Genomic DNA, 12,692 nt, shown 5'->3' on the forward strand with positions numbered 1-12,692 from the left:
AGAAATAAAAGTGGAAGGAAAACTAGTGGGACTTTCCACTTAGCAGCCCTAAAATATACCTGAAACTAGGACTTGAGTCCTTGACTGTAAAGTATAACTATCTTCTTGTTTGTCATCTTCCTACCTCTAATCTGTTCACTCAAAATGGGGAACAGTGAAATATATCTCGTAAAATACACCTGTCTGTCTGTCTGTCTGTCTCATGGAACAGCAAGAAAGTATGCTGGTGAGATGGCTCAGCAGGTAAAAACACTTGCTACAAAAGCCTGAGGACCTGAATTGAATCCCAGGAACTCAGAGAAAAAGCCTGTTACAAGATGGAGACCTACAAGAGACTCAAAGCCAGTGGGCCAACTAGCCTGGGGCACGTAGCACAGCAGAGACAAGAGACTCTGCCTCAAACAAGATGAAAGACAAGAGTCAGCTCCTGAAAGTTTTCCTCTGAACTTGCATGTTTGTTGTACATGTGCACCCACATGCACACACACACAAGAGAAGAGGGAGTAGAGATGTCATTTTCCTTGAGGCTCTTTATTTAAAAAAAAAAAAGTTAAGGGCTGGAGAGATGGCTCAGAGATTAAGAGCACTGGCTGCTTTTCCAGAGTTCCTGAGTTCAAGTCCTAGCAACCACATGATGGCTCCCAACCATCTATAATGAGATCTGGAGTGTAGGCACACATGGCAGACAAAGCACTGTATATGTAATAAATAAATCCTTAAAGATGGTGGGGGTCATGGTCAGGTAATAGGAAAGCCAGAGCTAGGCTCTCTTCCCAAAGCCCAGTTCTTAAAGTGAAAGACTGTCACTAGAAAAAGCAAGATAGGGTGTGGGAAGCCATCAGAATGCATTTAGGCACAGTGTGGTGGGAGGGAAGGAATAACCTCGGCAGAGGAGCAGCTCATGTTCCACCCACTTCAAAGAACCATTCTCCTATTCTGTGTTCTTCCAGAGGTCAGTATTGTACCAAAAGTGCTCACATGACCTATAGCCACCAGTTTTATAGTTTCATGAAAGCTGTATTCCCCTATACTTTGATTTTTCCACTCTAAATATAGACAGACATTCACCTGTACTTGTAGGATAACTGCTAGTTAATATATACCAGTTAGATGTCTACCTAGCAGTTGGAGCTGAAGTTTGTGGTGGTCCTAGGAAGCTGCTTCTAATTTATGGTTTTATCTTACATGACTATTGCAATTCTAACTCATCCATGATCACAGATTCTGAGCTAAGAACTGCCTGAGTATTCTGGCTTTTGAATGGGCTCAAAGTTAAGCCAGATCTGTTTCTGTTTGCTGCTGTTCCAGGAAGCCCTACTCTAATGGGGCTTTGAGTGTGTATCATTCTCCCTGCCCAGAACACTGACTCTACTTGTACTCAGCACATCTATCCACACCTCCTCAAACATTCCATATGACATGAGATGAGTCACAGCAGTGTCTTCTTCTAGAATAGTTCACATATAGGGCCTGGATATGTGCTCATTTGGTAGAATGCTTAACTGGCGTGCACAGCCCTGTATCCCATCCCCAGTACTCCATAAACTTGAGTGTGGTAGCACATGTCTAAAATCTCTGCACTCTGGAGTAGAGACAAGATTAGAAGGTCAAGACTATCCTTAGCTAAGTAGTTCAAAGCATGAGACCCTTGTGTATGTCTGTGTACAGGTGCCAGATCTCCTAGAACTAGAATTAGAGATGGGTGTGAGATTTATTAATTAATTTTTATGTGCCTGCTTGTCTTTGTGTGTGTGTGAGGTTGTCAGATACCCCGGAACTGGAATTACAGGCAGTTATGTACTTAACATAAAGTCAGTGTATGGGTATGTAAATATCTAACTGAAATAACAGTTTAACAAAACACTTGGTATGTGGAATGCACACATTTATATCCTAGTTCAAAACCCACCGATCATAATCTTGTGGAGTGATTTCAAAATCCACCAAAGGGTTGCAGTTCTTAAAGTCATAACTACAGTGACTTTGACTCCACAAACTCGTTGTTTGGAGCCTATGTAATAGGCAGATGCTTCTGGTAGGGCCTGACATGGCCTCTGCCCTCCTGCTCTTTCAAGGCTATGAGAACTGAACCGCTGGGCACCACTCAGAGGCAAGCAAGGCCCCAGCCTAGTGGAGGAATGACTTAAGCACCTTGGAAGGGCAACCCAAGGTAGAGAGGTTCTGTGGGGAGACTCTTTACCCTCTGGCCACTATGGGTGCTAGCCAGACTCTAGTTATCACCTGTCAGACCCAGGCAGCCTCATCCCCTCATATCACCTGCTTGATTCTCTTGACTAGCCTCCCCCTCCCACTTCCCAAGCCATTACAAAACATGCCCCCTTCACTTCACTTCAGTACAGGTTTTCCCTGCCACCCATCTCATGACTGAACTCCAACCTTTACCACGTCCCAATTAATCCCCTTAGTACTTACAATACAATCCCACCTTTTTTGTAGTTCACTTACTTAACATCCACCACCACCCCAGTGTAACTTCCTGGCAGGCATGGGCTTTTATTCCCCAGAATAGGACCTGTAGTACCTAGAAGGAACGTGGGTATTTGTTTCTAAGCTTCTCTGAAGCGTCCACTGTGTTGTAGATAATCTGCTACAGGGCCTTAGAGAAACCAGACTCAATTTTTAATAACTTCTGGAAAGGAATTGGTGGATTTGACTTAAAGTCAGTTATTATAAAGGTAGACCGAACTGTTACTGATGCCAGGTAGGCTTTGCCAGCCACTCTATCTCAGAACTCTGATCCCAATTGTACAGAAGGGTCCAGACTCCGAAGCAGGATGGTAGAGCAAAATGCTATTACAACCGCTTGTCCCTAGAGGGCAGCATTAGGACAGAAACCTAGATCTTCCTGAAAGTGGTGCTTTCCTGAAAGTGGGAATGATGCTGAGTAGTTCCTTTACTGCAAAGAAGTGGTACTGTATGCTGTGCCCACTTACTTTAGACTTAGTGCATGCTTATATGATTGTTAAAAACTAAGGCCAGTCTTTTTCTTCAGAAGCCCTTTTGCTGAAGGCTAAAGAGTGGTACCAAGATCATTGTAAGAGTCACAGCACTCAACTGGCCACACCCAAGTTGAAGTTTTGAGAGATGGTTCTTTTTGAAACAGTGAAAAGCCCCTGCATTTAGAGTGCAACTTTCTGGATCAGTGTGGGCTGATTGTCAAATACTACTTTTTAGAATGAGTGGTAGAAGAGCAGGGACATATAACCCAGCACTTGGAAGCTGAGGCTTGATACAAGGCCAGCCTGGGCTACAGTGGCACACACCTCTAATCCCAGCACTCAGAGAGACAGAGGAAGGCAGATCTCTGTGAGTTGGAAGCCAGCCTGGTCTACAGATCGAGTTCCAGGACAGCCAGGCTACACAGAGAAATAGTTGATTAATTGATAAATATTCACAGGAAGGGTCTGGGGCTGGCCAGCCATGGGGCGTGACTGGTCCTAGGCTCTGGTGTGGAAAGCACACATTGAGCCTATCTTTGTTTATACATATTTCTTTCTTATTGCCTCCAGATGTGCAAAGTGGCTGAAGGTGAAACAGCCACTTCCATTCATGTGGCCAGTTGTACGGTTACTCTGATTGTCAGGCTCTATGGCGATCTGGCGGGGGGGGGGCTCAGATTTGATCCCATTCCATCCTGATGTTCGCAGCTCTCCAGCAATCTCATTCAGGAAGGGTGTCCTGTGCAGTTGCAGCTGGGCAGCCTTGCCAGTTGCTCATTTGTGGTCTCTTTATACAAGGTTCCATTGGGACCTCACAGCTTGTCTCATGCCCTTGTACCTTTTAGTTTTCTACTAAACAATGACCTGTTCTTGCTAGCGAAAAGCACACAGGGAAGCAGTGGGAATAGAAGGGAAAGAGCAAGCCTCCTTGGAATCACACAGTTCCATGGCCTTAGCCAAGTAATATGACTCTCTTCCTTTGTCATTTACTTCAGAACACACAGCTGTATAGGGCCAATAGTTCAGGCTTTTCTTCACAGTTACTGTGAAAGTTAGAGGACAGGAGACCTAAGTTCCTTCCTAAGTGTGGTTCCTAACACCCACACTAGGTATCTTAACCACCACCTGTAACTCCCATTTCCACTAGGACCTGAAGCCTCTGGGCTTCCATGAGCACCTGTATATGTGCACATAGAGATGCACATACATGTAATTAAGAATGAAAACATTTAAAATCTTGTTTACCAAGTGCCCTTTGGGAAGATGTTTGCATTTTCAATAATTAGTGTTTGTGTTTATTAGTGTTTGTATGTGAATCCAGGTTGAGTTTATGTGCACCATGGGCAGGAAGGAGCCCATAGCTTCTTCCGCTTGTTTGTTACCTGCCTCTGGTCTCAGCTTCTTCAGTCACCCTGGAGTATGTGGAAGTATATATTGTGCCTATCTGCATCCTGTCCTTGGCTCCCTGGTACCAACAGGAACAGATGCATAACTTTCTGATTGCTCACAGTGTCAGAATTATGTAGAGCAGCAGGCTCCCTTATATGTGAGCTTCTTTATAAATTACATGTCAGTATGCTACCTTAAGCTGTGTCACAGACATACCTAATAAAATATAAGAGGCTGGGATGAAAATTTAACTTATTATCCTTATTGGTAATGTGTATGTATCTACAAGCGTGCTTGCAGGAGCCTGTGCCAGGGAGCACATGTGGAAGTTAGAGAACAGGCTTCAGTTCAGTTCTCTCCTTCCATTTTGGGTCCCAGGAAGCAAACAGGGTATCAGGTTCACAAGCAAGCACTCTTCCTTACTTACTAAACTATCTCACCAACCAAGATAAAGTCTCAGTAATCTCAGCCGGGCATGGTGGCACACACCTATAATCCCATCACTCTGGGAGGCAGAGGCAGGCAGAGAAACCCTGACTCAAAAAAACAACAAAAATAAAAAGACATCATCAATCCCCAAAAGAACACCTGTCACCAGCCCTGCTTCACTGGGTACATGTGCATGCAGTCATGCTATGTTACATCATGCCAATAGTAGCACCACTAACCAGCTCCTTCAGCTGCTGTGCTTCTCTTCCTTGCCTGGGAGAAAGGGAAGTCCCTGGAGCCTCCAGTGACTTCCTCCAAGAAAGGACGCTTAACTGAGTCTGCCTGGCAGCTTTGATTTAGCTGAGCTGTGTTGATTCTCACAGCTTCCTGTGTCTGTGTCGAAGTGTCTTTATCTTCTGGCTCTTCACCCGCGTGGCTTTTGGGGATGGGGGTGGGGAGGACAGGGATCTTTGACAGCTGGAGGATACAGATGGCCTCAAAGCCTGTGTCCCTGTGGTTCCTAAAGTTGGCTAAGCATTAGTGAAGTCAGGTGTCTCATCTTTCACCTGAAGGCCTCAGGGAATTGACGGTCACAACCAGGGTTGGTGTTTTCTGAGTGCCTTAGATGACAGCAGGAAGCTGGAATTTCTCAGATTAGATAGGGTAGGCTAACAGCCTTGTGCCCTACAAGCTGGGTCTGGAACTTCATTTCTCCTGGAGAGCAACTTGGAAGATTTAGCTGGAAGAACCAATCAAGAGCAACAGAGCAGTTTGTCTGGTGTTCTGACTCTAAGGTAGGCTCTCAAAGACAGAGCAGCAAAAGCTGAATGCCTAGAATACAGCAGCCACAAGCCTGGGAAGAGTGCTTGGGAGACCTGCTGCAGCCTAGGCCTTGTGTGGCCTCTGCTCACACACTGCAGACCAAAAAGACCCTGGTAACCTGCTAAGCTGTGTGTGAGGTGATGGTCCAGGGACATCTGCTGAGTTTTTGCTTGGTTGGTTTTAGTTTTGGGTTTGAGTTTGCTTTGGTTTGGTTTTAGTTTTTTCAAGACAGGGTTTCTCTGTGTAGCCTTGGCTGTCCTAGATTCTTTGTAGATCAGGCTGCCCTCGAACTCACAAGGATCCAGCTGCCTTTCAACAAGCCATGTAGCTTAGCCTGGCTTTGAATGTCATGACAGTCATTCTGCCTAGGCCTCCAGAGCCAAAAACAGACCCTAATCTGCTTATTAAACACTCAGGTAACTGGAAATGGATAAGAGGAGACTGTATCTCTCTCTCTCTCTCTCTCTCTCTCTCTCTCTCTCTCTCTCTCTCTCTGTGTGTGTGTGTGTGTGTGTGTGTGTGTGTGTGTGTGTGTGCTGTGTTTTATATATCAATACATGGTAGTCCAACACAGATCAGTCCCTAGTAGTGTTCCCCCATCATTTTTGGGGAGAGGAGTTGAGTCAGGTTTTCTCTGTGTAGTCCTTGCTGTCCTGGAACTCTGTAGGCCTGGCTGGCGTTGAACTCATAGAGATCTGCCTGCCTCTGCCTCCCAAATGCTGAAGTTAAAGGTGTGTGCCACAGCAGCACCAGCCGCTGTCGCCGCCACCGCCACCACCACCACCCTGCCTTCCATCTTGTTTTTTAAAATAGGATCTCTCATTGAGGATTTGCTGATTACAGTGGGCAGGCTGGCCATAGGACCTTCAGGATTAACCTGCCCCTTTCTCTGCAGAGCTAGGATTATAAGCACTTTTGTAATGCCTGTTTTTGTTTTGTTTTGTTTTTTAATGTGGGTTCTGGGGTTTGAACTCAGATCCTAATGTTTGCAAGGCAAGCACTTTACCAACTGAGCCATTTCCCTAGCCACCTATTTTTTCTTTATATTACAAGACATCTTAGCATTTCAGGGCCCCATGGGCCCCATAAGACTTAGGCAGCAGGCTCCTAATGTCATAAAAAGCAGCTGGGTAGCAGCTCCTTTAATGAATTGCCTAGGTTAGGCAGCACCTGTGTCCCTCTCGTCTTTCTCCTGGAAAGGGATGGGCTGCAAAGTTCAGACCTGGCTGGGTTGAGTACACATAGTTGATAAGTTACCTGTCAGGTTGCTCTACCCTCCAAAATGGCCTTCTGGCGTATCTCATTCTCCCCAGTTTGAAGAACATGGTTGTCTTCACATTACAGCAGCTTCTTGGAGTTGAAGAACAAAGCCTAGCTGAGATTGGGAGGAGAGAATTATGGTTTAGTAAACACTGTTTAGAAGAGACAGTGCAGAGAGCTCCATATGATAACTGTGCTCAGCCTGCTCTATGCTTGCCTTATTTTAATTGTGGGTTTTGGTGTCTAGCTATAGTGCCTCTTCAAAAGACAATTGAGGTTTATTCTCTGGGACCCCTGGGCCCTTCACTGTGTGAGGAATACAACCAAGAGGCTGACCACTGGTTTTGAATATGAGCCAGAGGACTTCTGTATGACCCTCATGAACCATAGGCTCCAGTGTGGACAGGCTATTTTGTGGGCTTGGGCCTTATCTAGAGAATGGGGTTTCTTCATTTAAGACAGACCATGAGCCAGGCGTGGTGGCACATGCCTGTAATCCCAGCACTTGGGAGGCAGAGGCTAGCAGACCTCTGTGATTTGAGGCCACCCTGGTCTACAAAACGAGTCTTGGACAGCCAGGGCTGCACAGAGAAACCCTGTCTTGAACAAACAAGAAAGAAGGAAGACAGGCCATGAATTAATGACTGAGTCATTAGAACCACTCAGAAGTATTGCCTTTCTGCCATCTATTGTTTCCAAGCTGTGGTTTCTGGTGGGTGGCTGTGTTGGTTTTGTTCAGAAGGACAGGATCCAAACACCAGCTCATCTATTTTCCAGCTGTTGTTTATGCGACTTTCCTGGAACAGTCACAAGGTCTTTTTCTTTTCTTTCTTTATTTTTTTTTAAAGATGTGTCTTTCTATGTAACCCTGGCTGGCCTGAAACTCTCTTGTATAGATCATGCTGGTCTTGAATTCATAAAAATCCACTTGCCTCTGCCTCTTGAGCGCTAGGATTAAAGGCTTGTATCACTATGCCTGGCTGCACCAGGTCTTTTAAGAGCATTTCTGTGCAACTACAAATTGTGTTGGGAACTAAATACACTACTGACTTATCTCTGAATGGCATGCAAGCACTGGAAAGACCACCTACACCCATTAGAAGCAGTGACACTGGGGGGTATGCTATCCCATGAACTCATCTGGACCCTTACACCATTGACTAGAGCCTGTAGGCCACATCCTCTCTAGAGTGTGCATTGCCAGACTCTCGGCTGTCTGTGCCATTTTTTATCTCTGAAATTCAATGTTCCTTCTATTATTTCACATAAATGTCATATACAGTTAAAAGGTACAGAAGAGGACTAGAATATTCCTTAATTGCTAGAATGATTGATTGCCTAGCTTGCACAAAGCCCTTGGCTCCATCCCAAGCACAAAATAACAGGTGTGATGCCATGTACCTGTAACCTTAGCACTCAGATCAGTAAGATGAAATGCAGATTTGTCTTCTGAGCTCTGTACACACATGCATACTCTTGTGTGGTGCTAGTGTCTATAGTATAGGTACCATCCCAAGCCTTATTAGAGTCACCAGTTACTTATAGAAAGTTGTTTGGGAAATGTTTCTAGAATTCCCATGAAGCCCTAATACAGCTAAGCAGCATCCTGCCCTCTCCCTAAGTTTTAAAGATGCCACCAACTCCCACCCCACATTCCATTGGCCCCTTGTATTACCTCTACCAGATCAGTCTGCCCGCATCTACCCAAGCATGTCAGTACTGTTGTTTCTGTTAATCTTCTTTTGCCTAAACCAGAAAACCCGTTGAGCTTACTTTCTCAGATTTCTTTCATGTCAGTCAGCTATCAACATCTCTCTACGGGATCTCATGTATCTTCATGGTCTAGGCCTTCCTTCTTCTCCTAGCTGGATGGCTATACTAAGTTCTTGAACCTGTCTCCGTCTCCCCACCCCTGGTTACTTTATGTTCATGAGTGTTTTGCCCATATGCATGTAGATGTGCCATAGCTCCTGCCCACAGAGATCAGAAGGCATTGGGTTCTCTGGAACTGTAGTTATAGACAGTTGTAGACTGTCATGGATGCTGGGAACTGAACCCAGGTCATTTGCAAGAGCAACAAGTGCACACGTGCGCGCGCATACACACACACCACCAGCTCCTGGAGGACCCTGTGCCTCTGGCCTCTGCAGACACCAGCACTCACATGTACATAACCACAGAGATTCTCACACACACACACACACACACACACACACACACACACTTTAGTTATTATAGGCAGGATCTTTCTTTGTGGACCTGGCTGTCCTGGAACTCCCTTTGTAGACCAGGCTGACCTGGAATTCAGAGATCCACCTGCCTCTGCCTCCTGAGTGCTGGGACTAAAGGCACGCACCACCACCTCCTGCTGCAACAAATGCTCTTAACCACTTGAACCATCTCTCCAGTCCTCCAGCTGTCTTTTGAAGGTTTTATTTTATAGTCTTTCCTTCCTCTAATCTGTTTCCCAAGAATGTTGTAATAAAGTCATAAATCTATTCACATTGCCTCCATACTTCCTGATGGTCTGGATTCAAGACCAAACTGATAATTAGGTCCATAAGGACTAGGCCTGCTTGCATCACCTGTACCAGCCACAGTGCCCCACAGCCCAGCTTTGCCTACTATCATCTTCTGCCTCTAGCCTCTGTTGTTTTCTCCAGTTATCAATAATGCCCTGCTTTTATCTCAAGTGTTCCCCTGCTTCCCAAGACAAGGCCAGAACCCAGTCAGCTGACACACACTATCTTTTCCTGTGCTGTACTGAGCACCGTTGCAGTTTTTACTTAGGCTCATGATCATTGGATTAGTGTTTTCTTATGATCCTGTTGTTAGTACAAGATAGTTTCTGTAGACTAAAATAAAAGGGGATGGTGTGTTGGTCAACACACATGCTCCCAAGGCAAACACTTTCTCAACCGAACTATCTCCCCAGCCCAAAGGTGATGAAATTTTCCAGTCTGTACTTGTAATGAAGTGAAAGCATGAAGGGTCATGTCCATGTTATGACTGACAGGTGACAGAAGGAATGTCTTCCTCAGCTCCCCTGGCTGGTGATTGTATTCCAGGCTAGTCCTCAGTTGTATGCCAAGAGCCTGACTGGAAGAATTCTGGAGGGTCAGAGCCCAGTAGACATGCCCTCAAGCAGTTCCTGTGCTGTCTCTAGGTGGCTCTTCAGCATTTCAGCTCTGGTGGGGAGAACAGCACTTTCTTTTAATGGAAGAGAGAAAACTGGCTGTGCCTTCTGCTGCTGCTGCTGCTGCTGCTGCTGCTCATCTTTAGAAGCAAACTTGCTCATTGGGACAGCAGCCCTCAGCGCCCCAAGAAGCACATTTCATAGACATTAGTGAACAGGCTGTGTCACACCGGCTCACCTGTTTTTGTGTCCGTCTTTTGTCCCTAGGAGACCTGTAGGAAGTGTCAGGGACTCTGGAAAGAACATAATGGCCTCACCTGTGAAGAGCTGGCCGAAAAGGATGACATCAAGTACCGGACGTCTATGTGAGTAATGTGATGGCAGAGCTGGCCCTGCAGGAGCAGGGGTTCTGTGGAAAATGTCAGCTCAAGCCACCCCTACACAGAAAGAATCTTAGGCAGGGCCCTAACCCCAGAGCCTTTTTCTTATGTCCACAACCTATAGCTATTCAGATGTTATGTGGTACCAGTAGGAATGTCTAGCTTTGCTTATATGTGCTCAGTAAAAATAAGCCACCCCTCTCCTTCCAGTCTAATCAGTAAGCAGGTGTAACAGTCTTCATAGATGAGACTGCACTGATTGCTTCTGCCTGTGTCATGGGATACTGGTGGCCTGAGACAGTGAGTAGAATTGCCAACCTCCAGAAGGCAAAAGGCTGTCAGTAATCTTAATAACCAGCACTGTAGTGCTCCCTGTGTAGCTGAGCAATTTCTAAATATTAACACATGAAAATACAGTAGAGATGGCACACGCCACTGCCCCATATCAGTGCATTCTAGATCACCTGCTTCTTCTATTCATCAGGTCAGATCTGTGTGTCACTTGAGTCACAAACAAGTACATTGTCTTGGTGGGTAACAGATAAGATCCTTGTCAGCTGCTATTCTCTACCATTGGACAAAAGAATAAAAAACATTTTCCAGATCAGTAGCTGTGTGCTGGTTGCCAAGAGCTATTATTGCTACAATAAGAATAGCATCTGGAATAGCAGGTGCAGTTATTCAGTACCGGATGAAGCCTCTGCAGTGTACCTGGCATTCGGCTCGCCTTGGCCCATTCTCTACACAGAGAAGACCCTGTCAGGAGAATCAGTACTCTAAGCCTTCACTGCAGTCTCTGAGATACTTGTAGGAGTTAGGTACTGGCTTTAGGGAGCTTTAACTGCCCCACCCCTACCCCTACCATGTAGCCCTTCCTCAGTTGACCTGGGGGATCCTGCCTGCTGCCAAGTAACAAAAATAAGATGCGTGGTGATGCACGCCTTTAATCCCAGCACTGGGAGGCAGGGGCAGGAGGATCTCTGAGTTCAAGGACAGCCTGGTCTACAAAGAGAGTTCCAGGACAGCCAGGGCTACACAGAACATTCAGTGTGCCAAGCATGGTGGTGCATGCCTATAATCCCAGAACTCAGGAGGCTGAGGCATTAAGAGTTCTGTAAGTTTGAGTCTACACTGACCTTGTTTCAAAAAATGACGACCTCCCTTCCCCCCAAAAAAGTAAAACACTGTGTAGAAAGCTGGGAATATAGCTTCACTTCAGAATGTGCCTGACTTGCATGAGGCTTTGGGTATACTTGAGTGTTTCTCCTAAAGGTCCATGTGCTGGAAGCTTTGCCCTTGGTGTGGTGGGCTGAGGAAGGAGGACCTTTAAGAAGTAGGATCTACCAGAAGGGAATGAGGTCATAGAGAGTGGGCGACTACATTTGGACAAGATTAATATCTTCTCACAGAACCCGGGTAGTCCTTAGGACACTTAAAAAGTGTAAACTGGGAAAGGCAGGAGGACTGCCTAGAGTTCAAAGCTAGCCTTGGCTGCATAGTGAGAAGACCGGCTCACTAAACTGAGAACAGTTAGAAAAAGTCCTGCATGATGGTGCATCCTTGTGATTCCAGCCACATAGAGACAGGCAAAGAGAAGGATGAACTCAAGGCCAGTCCTACATAGACCTTCTCACCAAGAGGAGGCATAGCCATGGGATCTGTTTTGCCTGTGTCCCTGCCACTGTGAGCCATCCACCTCAAGATCCTCACTACAACCAAGTAGATACCATTGCTGTGTTCTTGAACTTTTAGAACTATGAGCAAAATAAATCTCTTTTCTTTATTAATTGCCTAGACTAGGGTAATTTGTTACAGCAGTGGTTATCAGGGTAAAATACACCTGAACTTTTTTTTGGGGGGGGGGGTTGTGTGTGTGTGGTTTTTGTTTTGTCTTGTTTTATTTTTGTTTTTTGAGACAGTGTCTCTGTGTTAGCCTTGGCTGTTCTGGACTCACTTTGTAGACCAGGCTGGCCTCGAACTCACAGAGATCCACCTGCCTCTGCCTCCCAAGTGCTGGGATTAAAGTTGTGCACCACCATGCCCAGCCTACACCTGAACTTTCTATGATAGCTTTTCTTTTAATGTTTTTTATGTATACAGATGTTTTTCTTGCATGTGTGTATATGTGCATCTGTACATGCTTGACACCCAAGAAAGTCAGAAGAGGGCTTTAGATCTGCTAGTGTGATGGTTGTGAACCACAGTGTAGGTCCTGGGGATCAAATCCAGTGTCCTCTGCAGTAACAGCAAGCGCTCTTACACACTGAGCCATTCTCCAGCCCCAGCTGTTTTTGTTTTTCCAGACAGGGTTTCTCT

The 12,692-nt window shown here is 45.7% G+C and overlaps 1 protein-coding gene across 5 annotated transcripts in view; it reads left to right on the forward strand.

Moving 5' to 3' along the window:
* Window positions 1-12,692, forward strand: part of RNF216 (ring finger protein 216) — a 106,790-nt gene that overhangs the window by 72,010 nt on the left and 22,088 nt on the right. For all 5 annotated transcript variants that reach the window (XM_084763900.1, XM_084763903.1, XM_084763904.1 and 2 more), the window contains exon 14: window positions 10,264-10,361. In XM_084763900.1, coding sequence (XP_084620026.1) covers window positions 10,264-10,361 — 98 coding nt within the window. The remainder of the gene's footprint in view (window positions 1-10,263; window positions 10,362-12,692) is intronic.

The sequence above is a fragment of the Acomys minous genome (assembly GCF_964271855.1).
Source record: "Acomys minous genome assembly, chromosome: 16".
NCBI lineage: Eukaryota > Metazoa > Chordata > Mammalia > Rodentia > Muridae > Acomys > Acomys minous.